This window comes from Erythrolamprus reginae, chromosome 7, assembly GCF_031021105.1.
Source record: "Erythrolamprus reginae isolate rEryReg1 chromosome 7, rEryReg1.hap1, whole genome shotgun sequence".
Classification (NCBI taxonomy): domain Eukaryota; kingdom Metazoa; phylum Chordata; class Lepidosauria; order Squamata; family Dipsadidae; genus Erythrolamprus; species Erythrolamprus reginae.
In genome coordinates, this window is record NC_091956.1 from 14,443,468 (window position 1) to 14,461,664 (window position 18,197).

The 18,197-nt window shown below is 43.9% G+C and overlaps 1 protein-coding gene across 2 annotated transcripts in view; it reads right to left on the reverse strand.

The window, feature by feature from the left end:
* Positions 1 to 17,839, reverse strand: part of LIMCH1 (LIM and calponin homology domains 1) — a 228,193-nt gene extending 210,354 nt beyond the window's left edge. The window contains exon 1 of one of the 2 annotated variants that reach the window (XM_070757047.1): positions 17,625 to 17,839. In XM_070757047.1, the coding sequence (XP_070613148.1) occupies positions 17,625 to 17,711 (87 nt within the window). In that variant the 5' untranslated portion in view covers positions 17,712 to 17,839. The remainder of the gene's footprint in view (positions 1 to 17,624) is intronic. The other variant, XM_070757045.1, reaches the window with a different exon arrangement.
* Between the last annotated feature and the right edge of the window lie 358 nt (positions 17,840 to 18,197).

The window sequence follows — 18,197 nt, forward strand, 5'->3', positions numbered from 1 at the left end:
GACCATTTATCTAGTAAAGCTAAATCATTTACCATATTACAGACGCCTCCAGGAATATCAACCCTATTGCACACTTTAGAGTCATCGGCAAATAGGAGGCTGTGAGATAATAATGATAATGATAACAACAACAACAACAACAGCAACAACAGAGTTGGAAGGGACCTTGATGGTCTTCTAGTTCAACCCCTGCACTACTTCAGACAAATGGTTATCCAACATCTTCTTTAAAATTTCCAGTGTTGGAGCATTCATAACTTCTGGAGGCAAGTAGTTCCACAGATTAATTGTTCTATCAGGAATTTTATCCTCAGTTCTAAGCTGCTTCTCTCCTTGTTTCGTTTCCACCCATTGCTTCTTGTCCTACCCTCAGGTGCTTTGTAGAATAGTTGACTCCCTCTTCTTTCTGGCAACCCCTGAGATATTGGAAGACTGCTATCATGTCTCCCCTGGTCCTTCTTTCCATCAAACTAGCCCTGCCCAGTTCCTGCAACCGTTGTTCATATGTTTTAGCCTCCAGTCCCCTAATCATCTTTGTCGCTCTTCTCTGCACTCTTTCTAGAGTCTCAACATCCTTTTTTACATTGTGGCAATGTTTTTGACTATGATAATGATGATAATGTAAGATCCTTTTTGATGATGATAATGACGGTAATGTAAGAATACAGTAAAAACAACAAGCACATGTCAACTTCGATGCTGTTCTAATTTTACCCCGTCGTCTCACACAGAGGTCAACAGAATAATTAAAAACAAAGCATATGGCACAAAGCATTTATTAAAGCACTATAAATGCATATCGGGCAGACCCATGCAAGCAAACTGGTTCTAATGACATGTATTTAAAAGTCCTCTTCTCTCCCTCTGCTTTAGAAAAAAATAAAATAGACTGGGGTTTTATAAGGAACACATTGTCAAGAATTTACAGCTAAAACGTATGGGCAGATTTCAATCCTACCAATATTGCAATTCCTGCAGCTGCCCACGCTTTCACAGCATAAAATACATTTATAAATTTCAAAAGTGGACCAGTGATGGGCTCCTAAGGGTACGGTCAGATACGTAGAACCGGTAGAAAATTTTTGATTTTATTTTTCTTTCCCCCCCCCCCCCCTTCTGGGCTGTGGGTATGTTTTTCCTATCTCAGTAAATGAGGTTGAATGTGTATAATTTTAGAAGAGCTGTGTGTGTGTGTGTGTGTGTGTACATACATACACAGTGTTTGTTTGTTTGTTTGTTTACTTACTTACTTACTTACTTACTTACTTACTTACTTACTTACTTACTTACTTACTTACTTATTTGAAAGCACATAAAACCCTATCATATTTTAAAAAGCAAACAACATATACATACCCAAACAAAAATATAAAAAAGCCTGGGGGGAAAGGTGTCTCAACTCCCCCATGCCTGGAGGTATAGATGGGTCTTGAGTAATTTACGAAAGACAAGGAGTGTGGGGGCAGTCCTAATCTCTGGGGGGAGTTGATTCCAGAGGGCCGAGGCTGCCACAGAGAAGGCTCTTCCCCTGGGGCCCACCAAAAGACATTGTTTGGTTGACGGGACCCGGACAACACCAACTCTGTGGGACCTTATCGGTCGCTGGGATTCATGCGGTAGCAAGCGGTTCCGGAGGTACTCTGGTCCAATACCATGCACGGCTTTAAAGGTCATAACCAACACTTTGAATTGTGACCGGAAACTGATCGGCAGCCAATGCAGGCCGCGGAGTGTTGCAGAAACGTGGGCGAATCTAGGAAGCCCCACGATGGCTCTCGCGGCCGCGTTCTGCACGATCCTTGCGGCAGCGAGATTTGGGCAAAAAAAACCTGGTAATTTTTACCAGAATTGTGCCAGTTGCGCATGCACAATCCACGGCGATGGAGTGGGGCTAAGTGCTCCATTTCCGCCACCGGAACAGCGTTCTTGCCGTTCCGGTTTGTAGCCCATCCCTGATTGTAGGGTAAAAAAAATCAAACATCTAACATTTGTTAGATTTTAAATATAATTTTAGACTTGATGTTTTTAGTATTTAAATGTTAGATTTCTTACGTATTTTGTATTTATCCTGTTGTGAGCTGCCCTGAGTCTCAGGAGAAGAGAGGCATAGAAATATAATTAATTAATAAATAAATAGACCTGGCTTTAATATGGATATTTCAATCTGAAAAAAAGCAACCCTGTTTTCCAACTGGTGACTTTCAAATTTATTTATTGCAAAGGTCACACATGGCTGAAAATATTGTGGGTGGGTTTAGGGGTTGTTGTTTTTGGCCTATCCAATAATTTAGCTTGTCAGATTTCATCCCCGGACCCTGAAATAAATCTGTTCTCCTTGGAAACTTCACCCACGCTCAGTAACTAATTAAAGTAGCTCCAGAGAGAGGGTTGCAGCTAGAGAATTCTGTTTTAAGGCAGCAGATATAAAAGAACTTATCTCCTGCACAGAAGCTCATCCTTTGGAGCAGGGGTCACCAACCTTTCGGACCTCAGGGAACCACTAAATTCATAATTTCAAATCCCGCGGACCGCTAATAGGAGCTGCCTAATGACTGGCTGGGTGGGCGTGGCTAGGTGGTCATGTGACTGGGTGGACAAGGCCAACTCGATGTCACTCACATTGAGGGGCGCCGCACTGGCCTCTCCTCGCCCCTCCCCTCCCAGCCATTCCTCCCCTGCCCGCCTGGGGTTCCTTAGGGCCCCAAGAGGAAGCAGCTGTTGGAGCTAAGCAGCCCCCACAAGCAAGAGTTGGTGAAACAGCTGGCTCAGTTCAAATTGGATCTTGACCAAGAAAGAGGCTCAGCAGAAGCACCTCACTGAGGACTAGAAGCAGTATCGGGTTGCTCCCGGAACAGGGGAGAACACTGCACCAGTAGCGGAAATGGAGCTGTGAGCGCAGCTCTGGATGACTGGCAGGCACGCAGGCACATCAGGGCGAGATTTGGCTCTGTGCGGGCGCAGTAAGCAAAACATTGCGGGTGCGAGAGATATCAGCGATTTTTGGCAATTTTTTGCTTCTGCGCATGCGCAGAAGGAAAAAAATCACTGAAATCTTGCACCCCTGCGTGTCTTTTCATGAGATTTGTTTCCTGCGCATGCGCAGAAGCCAAATCTCGTTCCGACACAGTTCCGGGTGATCGGGAGCCCACCGATCACCCAGAACTGTGCGCGCTTCCACACCGGTAGCAGAGGTAAGTTGCAACCCCGCCTAGTGAGAACCCTCTCTACCGTTTTGCAAGGATTCCTTGAAACGAAACACCTGTCATTCTTTCAATAATGCAGGTTTATATTCAGGAGAAAACTTCGCTACGCGCAAAGTCTCCTCATTCCTAAAAACTCCTTTTAAATATTTTAACAATAATATACAAATTTAAGTCAGTTTTACCTTTGACGAAAAACCTCACTGCATGCAGTCTCCTCATTCCTAAAAACTCCTTTTAAATATTTTAACACTGATATACAAATTTAAATCAGTTTTTATCTTTGACGAAAAACCTCGCTGCGCGCAAAGTCTCCTCATTCCTAAAACTACTTTTAAATATTTTAATATTGACATACAAATTTAAGTCAGTTTTATCTTTGACAAAAACCTCGCTGCATGCAATCTCCTCATTCCTAAAAACTCCTTTTAAATATTTTAACACTGATATACAAATTTAAGTCAGTTTTATCTTTGACGAAAAACCTCGCTGCGCGCAGTCTCCTCATGCCTAAAAACTTTTAAAAAATATTTTAACAGATTACAAATTTAAATCAGTTTTTATCTTTGACGAAAAAATTCACTGCGTGCAAAATCTCCTCATTCCTAAACACTCCTTTTAAATATTTTAACACTGATATACAAATTTAAGTCAGTTTTATCTTTGACGAAAAACCTCGCTATGTTAACATTTCAAACTTCAGGATTATTTTAATACGCTGACTGGGGTCTGTATTAAAACGGGCTAAATAACGTGGGGTTTATTGCATACGTTGGTTGACCCAGGGCAAAATCAATAAAAGTCTAAGACACGAATTAAAATAAATCCAAACAAACAATCCCTTAGCGATTCAAAAGAGTATAAAAATAACCCAGGACAATTAGAACAATGGCAATTATGATTAAAAGAGCTAATCTGAATCAAAAGAAAATGTCTAATCTTTGTGACATACTTAGCTAAATTAAGAGGCCCGTATTTATTTGTCCTTTAAAAATGCTACGTCAAAACTGGAACACTTTGGGAAAATCTTTTAAGATGAGAGATATAAAACATTCTTTTGGAAATTTACACCAAGCAGGGCCGGACTTCATATTAAAATCATACAAAGATTATACTTTATTGTAGGGTTACGCTGCATCAAAGATTAAGGGGAACATACCACCATCCACAAAATGAAAATACGTCTTATTGACATATTAATTAATTTATTATTTATTAATTAATTGGATTTATATGCCGCCCCTCCCCGAGGGCATAATGGTGTTGGGTAGCATCCAAGATTGGTTTAATGCAGTGGTTCTCAACCTTTCGAATGCCGCGACTCCTTAATACAGTTTCTCATGTTGTGGTGACCCCCAACCATAAGTCTAGCGCCAATTCTCTCAACAGAGCTTTAAGCTGATTGGCAAGAAGGTCAGAGGGAAGTAAACGCCTGATTGGTGGGATTGTAAAAATACGTTCCAAGGTGCCAGAATAGAATCCTTAGTTCCTAGCATCGTGGGAAATTTGTCTTTTCCCAGGGTCTTAGGCGACCCCTGTGAAACAGTCATTCGACCCCCAAAGGGGTCTGACCCCCAGGTTGAGAACCACTGGATTAATGATTAGAAACCAGGAGACTGATTAATGATTAAAAACCAGGAGACTGATCTCACCATTCTAATCTCACCATAGACCTAAAAATTGATTGGGTATCTTAGAGTCCATCACTAGGATGAGTTCTAGTCCTCTTTTTGGCGGAGTGATTTTGGGCCAACCACCAGGAGAAAGTGAGTTCTAGTTTCATCTTAGTCTTCAAAGGTGGCTGGATAACCAGGCGACTGGGAATTATAGTCCTACCTTAAGCATAAAACCAGCTGGGTGATTTTCAGCTGACGACCAGGAGAAGGTGATTTCTAGTCCCCCCCCCTCAGGTTTGAAAACTGGCCAGATAACTCTGGGCCAATAACCAGGAGACCGGGAATTCTAGTCCTACCTTAAGCATGAAAGCCGGCTGGGTGATTTAGGGCTGAGCACTAGGAGAAGGTGAATTCTAGTCCCAACTTAAGGCTGAAAAGAATGGGTGATTTTGTGCCAGTCACATTCTCTCAGTCAACCCAACCCATTTTCAAGGGTTGGTGTTATGCGGAAACGGAGGGACAAAGAAGGTGCATTAGATATGACTGACTACAAGCATAGACACGATGCTGTGGCACAGATGATCCACTGGGAATTGTGCCAGAACTACCATCTACCAGTGGCAAAGAACTGGTGGGATCACAAGCCTGAAAAAGTGGCCGAAAACAAGCAAGCAATACTACTGTGGGACTTCCAATTTCAGACTGACCGAATTTTGAAACATTATACACCAGACATCCTAATTGTGGAGAAAAAGAAAGTATAGATCATCGACATGGCAATCCCAGGAGACAGCAGAATTGAGGAGAAGCAGCTAGAGAAATTGGCGAAATACGAAGATCTGAAAATCGAGCTGCAACAACTATGGCATAAGCCACTGAAAGTGGTCCCAGTGGTCCTTGGCACGCTGGGCGCAGTGCCAAAGGATCTCAGCGGACATTTGAAAACCATCGGAATTGACAAAATCTCCATCTGTCAATTGCAAAAGGCCGCTTTACTGGGATCGGCACACATAATTCGTTGCTACATCACACAGTCCTAGGTGCTTGGGAAGCGCCCGACTGGTGATGAAATACGAAATCCAGCATAGTGATCTCGTTTGCTGTGTTGTATTGTTAATAATAATAATAATTAATAATAATAATAATAATATAATAACAACAACAACAATAATGTGTGGATCATTGATATCACCATATCAGATGACCATCAAATTGATGAGAAACCACAAGAAAAACTACGACAACTCTGGCATAAACCAGTATAGGTGGTCCCAGTGGTAATCGGCACATTGGGTGCTATGCCAAAAGACGTCAGCAGGCATTTGAAAACAATAAACATTGACAAAATCACAACCTGCCAGTTGTCGCTTTACTGGGATCGGCAAACATAATTCGCTGCTACATCACGCAGTCCTAGGTGCTTGGGAAGCGCCCGACTGGTGATGAAGTATGAAATCCAGCAGAGTGATCTTGTTTGCTGTGTTGCATTGTTAATAGTAATAGTAATAGTAATAGTGATAGTGTTAGCAAAAACTTCAGGAGAGGATTTAGGGGTAGTGATTTCTGACAATCTCAAAATGGGTGAGCAGTGTGGTCGGGCAGTAGGAAAAGCAAGTAGGATGCTTGGCGGCATAGCTAGAGGTATAACAAGCAGGAAGAGGGAGATTGTGATCCCCTTATATAGAGCGCTGGTGAGACCACATTTGGAGTACTGTGTTCAGTTCTGGAGACCTCACCTACAAAAAGATATTGACAAGATTGAACGGGTCCAAAGACAGGCTATAAGAATGGTGGAAGGTATTAAGCATAAAACGTATCAGGAAAGACTTAATGAACTCAATCTGTATAGTCTGGAGGACAGAAGGAAAAGGGGGGACATGATCGAAACATTTAAATATGTTAAAGGGTTAAATAAGGTTCAGGAGGGAAGTGTTTTTAATAGGAAAGTGAACACAAGAACAAGGGGACACAATCTGAAGTTAGTTGGCGGAAAGATCAAAAGCAACATGAGAAAATATTATTTTACTGAAAGAGTAGTAGATCCTTGGAACAAACGTCCAGCAGACGTGGTTGGTAAATCCACAGTAACTGAATTTAAACATGCCTGGATATAAACATATATCCATTGTAAGATAAAATACAGGAAATAGTATAAGGGCAGACTAGATGGACCATGAGGTCTTTTTCTGCCATCAGTCTTCTATGTTTCTAGTAGTAGTAGTAATAATAATAATAATAATAATAATGATAATAATAATAATAATAATAATAATAATTTTTAAAGGTGGGATAAAAATGAATAAAGGTATGAAGGTGGCAATGAAAATGATTTGACGTGTAAGGTTCTATTCCGTCTCTACTTTCCGATTCACAACATGATGTTGCCCTATTGTAATTCTACCAAAGGAAACCACTACTACAGTCAGAAGTTCAACTTTGCCACTCTGTGGAGTTAAGCCGGTTAAAACCAGAAGGTGCCACCATCTGCCGTCTGGCTAGCCCAGGGGATCTTGTCTATAAATACTAGGGATGAAATTTCAAGAGTAGCATGGTAGCGAAAGGATACTGAAGCCCCAGAGTGCAAAAAACAGCCCAACAGGCAAAACAGAAGTTTGGAAAACGGACTTCCTGTTTGCCCGTTCTGCTGTTTTTCGCACTCCGGGGCTTCGGGGAACTTCCCTGAAGGCTCTGTAGTGCGAAAAATAGCACAATGGGCAAACCAGAAGTCAGTTTTTCCAAACTTCCGGTTTGTCTCTTTCACCATCCCAAGCTTCAGTGAAGTCTGTGCGTATGCGCGGGGATGGGGGGAGATTATGCACTTGTGTAGGGCAGCGCAGGGGGAATGGGTGTAGGAACATGCGCACGCACACATACACATCCTTTTGGTACAAGAACAAAAAAGGTTCACCATCACTGCTATAAACTTTATTTATTTATTTATTTATTTATTTATTTATTTATTAATCAGATTTGTATGCCGCCCCTCTCCGCAGACTCGGGGCAGCTCACAGCAATAATAATACAATGTAAACAAATCTAATATTTAAGTTAATTTAAAACCCCAATTTAGAAACCAATCATACATACTAGCATACCATGCATACATTTTATAAGCCTAGGAAGAGGGAAAGTATCAATTCCCCCATGCCTGGCGGCAGAGGTGGGTTTTAAGGAGCTTACGAAAGGCTAGGAGGGTGGGGGCAACTCTGATATCTGGGGGGAGTTGGTTCCAAAGGGTCGGGGCCGCCACAGAGAAGGCTCTTTCCCTGGGTCCCGCCAAACGACAGTGTTTAGTTGACGGAACCCAGAGAAGGCCAACTCTGTGGGACCTAAACATAGAAACAGAAGATTGACGGCTGAAAAAGACCTCATGGTCCATCTAGTCTGCCCTTTTACTATTTCCTGTATTTTATCTTAGGATGGATATATGTTTATCCCAGGCATGTTTAAATTCAGTTCCTGTGGATCTACCAGCCACGTCTGATGGAAGTTTGTTCCAAGCATCTACTACTCGTTCAGTAAAGATCTAGAGCCGTGCTTTGCAAACTAAAATTGACGGCAATGAATGAAACAAAGGTTGCGTGTGTGCGAGATCACACACATCCACCGAAAGCTAAATCCATCTGCCGTGGTTACTCATTTAAATCTATATAAAGATACGACTAATATAGCTAAGTCTAATGTTCCATCCTTCACTCTTCTAAATATCCTGGACCACGCGGTGTCGTTTTACAGGCTCTCAAAAGGAATTTTGAAGGGAAGGATCTTTAGCAGAGGGTGCGATAAAGTCACGGAATGAAACCAAAAAAAGGCAATATTTTATTTATAGGTCTCATTCCTAAAAAATAATAATAATAACATTGCACAATATTGGTTTCTGCCACCATCGTAAAATAAAATATTGATCATCTGTGTGTGTATGTCAAATCAAATATAGCAATATTATTTCCCTAAGAAAATAGGAAAGTTTGCACCCTTTTTCGATGGGCTTTGCAACTTAAAACTAAGGAGAAAATCCCTGACAGAACAATTACCCAGAGGAACAGCTTGCCACCAGAAGTTGTGATTGCTGCAAAAACTGAGGTTTTCAGGAAGAGACTGCTATTTGTCCAGAAAGTAAAGGGTGAAACATTGTACAATGGATCTAACCTCACTTAATGACTTTATCACTTAGCAACAGAACTTTGGAGCTCAATTGTGGTTATAAGTCAAGGAATACCTCTAGTTCAAATATACCGTATTTTTGGAGTATAAGACGCACCTTAGGTTTTTGGGAGGAAAATAGGGAAAAGAATCTGCTTACCAGGTATTCATCTGGCTAGCATCCTTAGCCAGAACATTATTTTATCCCCTGGTAAGGGCTTTAAAAAAACTCTATTTGGAGAGAGTAACCATGAAAGGGCTTGCAAGTCAGTAAGAGCTGGAAACATCATTAGAACCTGGAAAGAAACTTATTTGGAGCAAGTAGAACAATGGAAAAAACCCTGCAGAGACAGGGCTTGGAAAACATTCTTCGGAGAGAGGAACAATGAAAGAGCTTGCAAGCAGGTAAGAGCTGGGAACGTTGTGAGCACCTGGTTAGGGCTGGAAAAAAACTTGCTCAGAGCAAGTCAGAGAAATTTTTAAAAACCTGCAAAGACTTAGGGCTTGGAAAACATTCTTCGCAGAGAGTAACAATAAAAAAGCTTGCAAGATAAGAGCTGGGGACACTATTAGCACCTGGTTAGGGCCGGAAAGATACTTACTCGGAGCAAGTTAGAGCAATGAAAAAAACTCTGCAAAGACTTAGGGCTTGGAAAACATTCTTCGCAGAGAGTAACAATGATAGAGCCTGCAAGGTAGGAGCTGGGAACATTGTTAGCACTTAGTTAGAGCTGGATGGGGAGCTACATTCAGAGTATAAGACGCACCCAAATTATCAGCCTCTTTTAGGGAGGAAAAAGGTGCATCTTATACTCCGAAAAATACGATACTTGAAGACAAACTCAGAATATATTTTTTTAAAAAATGTGACTGAGAGAATAATGAAAGATTCCTGTCAAGATTTAAATTATATAATTTTTTTCTTGGAACTGAAGGGTAATTTGCTTCTGTACATCAAAATGTGTCTCAAGAAAAAAATATATAGAAATTACAGAAAAATAGTTTGATGTCCTCTGTCATTCCCGGAGGACAGATCAAAAAGGCAGACAGGGCTTAATTTGGATTGGAAACTGATCTTTCTCTGGCTTTAAAACTATAATTGTAATAACACATGTGTGTGCCTTTCTCTTCAGAGTCTTAAAACAGCATCAGATATTAATGCAAAGAACAGATTTTTTTTCCCCATTTTTGTCCAGGGTGGATTTGATTGAAATAAAGTTGGTTTAAATTGCAATTGAAATCACGGTTCAAATCGCTAGTAAAAAGGCTTGGTTTAAATCAACTCGATTTCAATCGTAATTTTTAAAGAGCTCTTATTCTGACCTCACCAACAGACCTAATACAGTGATACCTTGTCTTACAAACTTAATTGGTTCCGGGACGAGGTTCTTAAGGTGAAAAGTTTGTAAGACGAAACAGTGTTTCCCATAGGAATCAATGGAAAAGGCCAAAATTCACCCCTTTTGCCAGCCGACGTGCCCATTTTTGCACTGCTGGGATTCCCCTGAGCCTCCCCTCCATGGGAAACCCCACCTCTGGACTTCTGTGTTTTTGCGATGCTGCAGGGGAATCCCAGCAGGGGAATCCCAGCATCGCAAAAATGAGCACTTCACTGGCAACGGAAGTCTGGAGGTGGGGTTTCCCATGGAGGGGAGCCTCAGGGGAATCCCAGCAGCACAAAAAAGGGTGCTTCGCTGGCAACGGAAGTCTGGAGGTGGGCCATCCCAGAGGCGGCGGTGGGTTTGTAAGGTGAAAATAGTTTGTAAGAAGAGGCAAAAAATCTTAAACCCCGGGTTTGTATCTCGAAAAGTTTGTATGACGAGGCGTTTGTAAGACGAGGTATCACTGTACTGCAGAATATACAGCCTCATGTGACATAACTCAGCGGCATTTCATGCTGAATTAAATCATTAACGTATCTTTTAAAGTAATTTTTATTAAATTGTTTTAAAAAGCATAATCAAAAAAGTATATACATTGACATATTTGCAATATTTGCAATACACAAAAAAAGAAAGAAAAAGATACACATCTAAACAAACAAACAAAACCACCATGAACAATTACAAAATTACAAATAACATAAAAATATCGTCAATATCCTCATGAGAGAAGGAAAGTTATAATCTTGTCAAATAGCAAATTATTTTCTGGTGAATAGAAATCATCGTCATTCACTATTGTTCTTTTTGGTTATTAGTGTCTTCTCTATTATTATTGTTGTTTTTAAACCGCCTTCTGTACACTCTTTATTGATTTAGTTACATAAAAATTTGTTTTCACAAAAACAGTTGTATTTGCCTCATATTTCGTCAATAAATACATATCTTAATGCATTCTTTAGATTTTTACTCCAAAAGCATTTTATTAAAATAAATGTGATAAAAATGGGGAGGAGGGGAATCTGATTTAAATTTATCTTCCATCAATGGTGGTCATTCCCCGAAGCGAAAAAATATTGGATGTAAGTGGTTACAAGAAATAACTAATGCAGAAATTGAATGTACCCCAGAGTTCTTTGTATTAGGCATTATCAGTACAGTGGTACCTTGGTTCTCGAATGCTTTGGTTGTCGGACATTTCGGATACCGAACAAAATTTTCAGCAAAAATTTCCTTCGGTATCCGAACAAAAATTTGGATACCGAACAGCCACAGAAAATTTTGTTCATTAGCCGAAATGTTACCGCTGGGGGTGGTTGCAATCCCGGCAGCTTCGGGGGGCTGAGGAGCTCTATAAGCGCTCCAAGCTGTAGGAAGGGTGGGAGCGGCTGCAATCCCGGCAGCTTCGGGGGGCTCCTTTCCTCAAGGCTTCGTCTTGTTACCTGTAGGCAGCTGCACCAACTTTCTCCTTCCCGGCGGCGGCAACGGCGGCGGCTTCCCTTTGAGGAGCAACTGCGCCGGAAACGTCACGTGATGAAGGGAAGCCGCCGGAGCCATCTCAGCAGTTGCCGCCGCTCCAGCAGCTTCCCTTCATTAAGTGACGTTCCCGGCGCAGTTGCTCCTCGAAGGGAAGCCGCCGCCGGGAAGGAGAAAGTTGGTGCAGCTGCCTACAGGTAACAAGACAAAGCACTGAGGAAAGGAGCCCCCCGAAGCTGCCGGGATTGCAGCCGCCCCCACCCTTCCTGCAGTTTGGAGCGCTTATAGAGCTCCTCAGATTTTTTATCCCATAGGAAATAAAGAAAATAGATTTAATTGGTTCCCAGCGACTCAACAGGGGCTAGGAACCAATGAAATCCATTTCCATTATTTCCTATGGGATAAATTAATTTGGTACTCAACCAAATCGGTTCTCGACCACACTTCTGGAATGAATTGTGGTCGAGAACCGAGGTACCACTGTAATTTGTATGCGAACGATGTTAAATATTTGATGTTACACATTATAACAGCTGCAAGAAGAGTCTACGCAAAAAAATCGAAAAATCCACAGATCCCCAGCGACGAGGAAAATCTAGGAATGTGCAGAAATGGACCGTTTGACTATGGAGCTGAACGATCAAAAGGACTCAGGTTACTATGCTATTTGGATGAACTGGTACAATTGGATACAAAAAAGAAACACAAATCAACAAAAAGTGATAGAATGTCATAAATGTAAAGATGAACAAAATATCAATGGAATGTGAATGTATGGATGTTAGGAATAGAAAGTATTATGTAAATATTAAAAATCAATAAAAATATTTGGGGAAAAAGGGGGGGGAGGGAAATCTGATTTAAAGTTATCTGATTTTTTTAATTAATTTTTTTTTAATCATCTATTTTTATCCACCCCGTTTTTGTCAGTCATACATTTACATAGGGATATAAGGCAACACACTACCTATAAATCAATGTTTTTACACTACCCTATTAATAGTCCAGCAGCTTTTAAACTAAATTATTATTTTTTTAAAAAAAAACCCTTCATTTTGTCCACTTGCACCTGTTGTTGTTTTTTTACTGAACAGCTTTTGATACCCTCTTATCGCCGATTAGGCTTTTCAACAGGTGTGACTCATCTGGTTTTGTTTTGACTTAGACAACAACCAAGGTCAGGGTTGTAAACTTAATTCGTTCCGTGACCAGTTTCTTAAGTAGAAAAGTTTGGAAGAAGAAGCAATTTTCCCCATAGGAATCAATGTAAAAGCAAATAATGTGTACGATTGGGGAAACCACAGGGAGGGTGGAGGCCCTGTTTCCTCCCAGGAGATTCCTAGAGAGGCCCCCGGAGGCTTCTCCCCGCCTTTTCCGGCCCTGATTCCTCCCAGGAGATTCCTAGAGAAGCCCCATGGAGGCTTCTCCCTGCCTTTTCCAGCCCTATTTCCTCCCAGGAGATTCCTAGAGAGGCCCCACTGAGGCTTCCCCCTGCCTTTTCCGGCCCTGTTTCCTCCCAGGAGATTCCTAGAGAGGCCCCACAGAGACTTCTCCCCACTTTTTCCGGCCCTGTTTCCTCCCAGGTGATTCCTAGAGAGGCACCACAGAGGCTTCTCCCTGCCTTTTCCGGCCCTGTTTCCTCCCAGGAGATTCCTAGAGAGGCCCCACAGAGGCTTCTCCCCACCTTTTCCGGCTCTGTTTCCTCCCAGGAGATTCCTAGAGAGGCCCCACGGAGGCTTCTCCCTGCCTTTTCCGGTTACAGTTTCGGAGGCTCGGGTTTGTCAGTGGAAAATGGTTCTTGAGAAGAGGCAAAAAACCCTTGAACCCCCTGTTCTTATCTAGAAAAGTTCATAAGTAGAGGCGTTCTTAGGTAGAGGTACCACTGTATGCAATATCTTATTTTGCACCTTTTCCAACACCTATGATCTAACCCAACGCTCCCCTCCACCAACCTTCATCCCTTCTTCCCACTTTCTTACTCCTTCTCTACTCATTCGATAACTACTACTACTACTATCAATGGAATAATTCGAGAGAGGGAGAGGTGGAAGCGAACAGGCAGGCGGTTGGGAAGTCCTACTGCGGGAGCTGGGTTTAGCCCCCAAATATTCTAGCCGACCTCTTAGTCCGCGTCAACCCCGCCAACGCACATAACAACAGCAGCAAGATTAATATTTGCACAATACTGGAAAAACAAAACGGTGCCGTCTGAGGAAGATATAATAGAGAAAATTATAGCATGTGCAGAGATGGACAAACTAACATTGCAAATTAAAAATAAGGAAGAAACATAGAAACATAGAAGTCTGACTGCAGAAAAAGACCTCATGGTCCATCTAGTCTGCTCTTATACTATTTCCTGTATTTTATCTTAGGATGGATCTATGTTTATCCCAGGCATGTTTAAATTCAGTTACTGTGGATTTACCAACCACGACTGCTGGAAGTTTGTTCCAAGGATCTACTACTCTTTCAGTGAAATAATATTTTCTCACATTGCTTTTGATCTTTCCCCCAACTAACTTCAGATTGTGCCCCCCTGGTTCTTGTGTTCACTTTCCTATTAAAAACACTTCCCTCCTGAACCTTATTTAACCCTTTAACATATTTAAATGTTTCGATCATGTCCCTCCTTTCCCTTCTGTCCTCCAGACTCTACAGATTGAGTTCATGAAGTCTTTCCTGTTAAGTTTTATGCTTAAGACCTTCCACCATTTTTGTAGCCCGTCTTTGGACCCGTTCAATTTTGTCAATATCTTTTTGTAGGTGAGGTCTCCAGAACTGAACACACTATTCCAAATGAGGTCTCACCAGCGCTCTATATAAGGGGATCACAATCTCCCTCTTCCTGCTTGTTATACCTCTAGCTAAGAGTCGAAAACTCTATAAATGTTGGGGTACTTTCTATTGCTGGCTGGAAAAAAAGGATAAAGTAACAAAAGTACATTTAATTAATAACAAGAGAGAGCTATTTCTTGGTGACAAATGGGTTAATGGGAAAACAGATATAAGATGAGTTATATAAAGTATAATTATTGTTTTAAAACAGGTTTAGAATATGTAAAAATAGGCGTGTAATGGATTTTGGGCAGAGTAAGAATTGTTATACAGATGTGCTACACTGTTTTCAAAAATGTCTTTGTTTTGTTCTGTATGTTACATGTATATATGTTTATAAATAAAACTTTATTTTAAAAGTTTAAAAAAAAAAACCCCGCCAACGCCTGCCCTACAACCCCATCCTCATAGCCCAATTTCCAATCCGTGTGCCCAGGGGAAGTGGAGAGAGATACCCTTCCTCCTCGTCAGGCTGCTCATCTCTGGCCATCCCCGATTCAAAGCTTCGAGCCAAGACGGGGCTTCCCTAGCGGCCTCCTCTACCGCTCAGACCGGAGGAAAGGATGGTGGTTTGGGGGTAATTCTGCACCGTGGTAGGCAGAGCTGCGACGGTGAAGTGGGGAAGGGGACGGGAAGGGGGAAAAGGAGGAGGAGGAGGGGAAGGGAAGGGAGGAAGGAAGGAGGAAAGGAAGTTGAAGGGGAGAGAAAGGGGAAGGGGTAAAGGGAGGAGAAGGGGAAGAGGAGGTAAGGTTTAAAGGAAGGGGAAGGGGAAAGGGATAGGGAAGGGGAAGGGTTAAAGGAATGGGAAGGGGAAGGAGGAAAGGAAGTAAAAGGGGAGGGGAAGGGGAAGAGGAGGTAAGGTTTAAAGGAAGGAGAAGGGGAAGGGGAGGGGGAAAGGAGAGGAGAAGGGGAAGGGTTAAAGGAATGGGAAGGGGAAGGAGGAAAGGAAGTAAAAGGGGAGGGGAAGGGGAAGAGGAGGTAAGGTTTAAAGGAAGGGGAAGGGGAAAGGGATAGGGAAGGGGAAGGGTTAAAGGAATGAGAAGGGGAAGGAGGAAAGGAAGTAAAAGGGGAGGGGAAGGGGAAGAGGAGGTAAGATTTAAAGGAAGGAGAAGGGGAAGGGGAGGGGGAAAGGAGAGGAGAAGGGTTAAAGGAATGGGAAGGGGAAGGAGGAAAGGAAGTAGAAGGGGAGGGGAAGGGGAAGAGGAGGAAAGGTTTATAGGAAGGGGAAGGGGTTAAAGGAATGGGAAGGGGAAGGAGGAAAGGAAGTAGAAGGGGAGGGGAAGGGGAAGAGGAGGAAAGGTTTATAGGAAGGGGAAGGGGTTAAAGGAATGGGAAGGGGAAGGAGGAAAGGAAGTAAAAGGGGAGGGGAAGGGGAAGAGGAGGTAAGGTTTAAAGGAAGGAGAAGGGGAAGGGGAGGGGGAAAGGAGAGGAGAAGGGGAAGGGTTAAAGGAATGGGAAGGGGAAGGAGGAAAGGAAGTAAAAGGGGAGGGGAAGGGGAAGAGGAGGTAAGGTTTAAAGGAAGGGGAAGGGGAAAGGGATAGGGAAGGGGAAGGGTTAAAGGAATGAGAAGGGGAAGGAGGAAAGGAAGTAAAAGGGGAGGGGAAGGGGAAGAGGAGGTAAGATTTAAAGGAAGGAGAAGGGGAAGGGGAGGGGGAAAGGAGAGGAGAAGGGTTAAAGGAATGGGAAGGGGAAGGAGGAAAGGAAGTAGAAGGGGAGGGGAAGGGGAAGAGGAGGAAAGGTTTATAGGAAGGGGAAGGGGTTAAAGGAATGGGAAGGGGAAGGAGGAAAGGAAGTAGAAGGGGAGGGGAAGGGGAAGAGGAGGAAAGGTTTATAGGAAGGGGAAGGGGTTAAAGGAATGAGAAGGGAAGGAGGAAAGGAAGTAGAAGGGGAGGGAAAGGGGAAGAGGAGGAAAGGTTTATAGGAAGGGGAAGGGGTTAAAGGAATGAGAAGGGGAAGAAGGAAAGGAAGTAGAAGGGGAGGGAAAGGGGAAGAGGAGGTAAGGTTTAAAGGAAGGAGAAGGGGAGGGGAAGGGGAAAGGGGAAGAGAAGGGGAAGGGGTTAAAGGAATGAGAAGGGGAAGGAGGAAAGGAAGTAGAAGGGGAGGGGAAGGGGAGAGGAGGAAAGGTTTAAAGGAAGGGGAAGGGGAAAGGGAGGAGAAGGGGAAGGGAAGGGTTAAAGGAAAGGGGAAGGGGAAGAAGGAAAGGGGAAGGGGAAGAGGAAGGGTGAAAGGGGAGGAGAAGGGAAAGAAAAGGGAAGGTTTAAAGGAAGGGGAAGGGATGAGTAGGAGAGGGAAGAGAGAAGGAAAAAGGTGAAGTGAAGAAAAAGGGGAAGAGAAGGGGGAGAAGGAAAGGGGAAGAGGAAGAATGATGGGGGAGGAGAAGGGGAAGAAAAGGGAAGGTTTAAAAGAAGGGGAAGGGAAGCAGGGGAGGGAAAGGGGAAGAGGAAGGGAAGGGAAAGGAAGCAGCAGGGGAAAGGGGGGAAGGCAAGGGGGATAAAAAGAGGAGAAAATGGAAAGGAGGGAGGGAGGGAAGGAAGGAAAAAGGAAGGAGGGAAGGAAGGAGAAAACAGAAAGGAAGGAAGGAGGGATGGAAGGAAGGAAAGAAAGAGGGACGGAGGGAGGGAGAAGGGGAAGGAAGGAGGGAGGGAGGGAAGGAAGGAAAGAAAGAGGGACGGAGGGAGGGAGAAGGGGAAGGAAGGAGGGAGGGAAGGAAGGAAGGAGGGAAAGAAAGAGGGACGGAGGGAGGGAGAAGGGGAAGGAAGGAAGGAAGGAGGGAGGGAAGGAAGGAAGGAAAGAAAGAGGGAGGGAGGGAGAAGGAGGGAAGGAGGGAAGGAAGGAAGGAGGGAAGGAAGTAGAAAAGGGGGGGAATCCAAAGCCAAGGCGAAAGGGAAGGGAACGGAAGGGAAGGCAGGTGCGGAGGATGCCGCAGCTCGAGAGGCGAGGGCAGCGGGCGGAGAGCCTCGTCCCCCTACCTGGATCCAGCGGCGGGCTTCGGCCAGGGCGGGCTGGGCTTGAGGCTGCTGGGGCTGCGGCGGCAGCGGCAGAGCCGGGCTGGCCATCCGCAGAGCGTCCCAAGCGGCGGGAGGAGCGGGCGGAGACGGGGGCCCCCGCTGCCGACGCCTCCTCCTGCGGCGCCTGAGGCTGAGCGCCGCGCAGAGCGGATCCCCTCGCCGCCCCTGCTGCCTTCGGGCACGCGGAGGCACACGCGCACACCCGCGGCGCGCCTCTCCCGGCTGGCTCCGCCCTCCCGGCGCGGCCCCGAGGCTCCCGGGCGCGCTCCCGACGCCCAGCAGCCGGGCTTTTCCTCGCTTCGCTCCTGCTTGGTTGGAGGATGGCTGGGGTGTGTGGGTGTCCTCTGCACACATATTACACACAGACACACACAGACACACCCACACACTCCACAGAGAGAGAGACACAGACACAGTCACACACGCACTGACCTATCATCTATTGTCTTTGTCCATCATGTATCACCTACCTACCTATCATCTAGCTATCATCTATTGTATCTCTGTCTGTCTATCTATCTATAATTATTTATC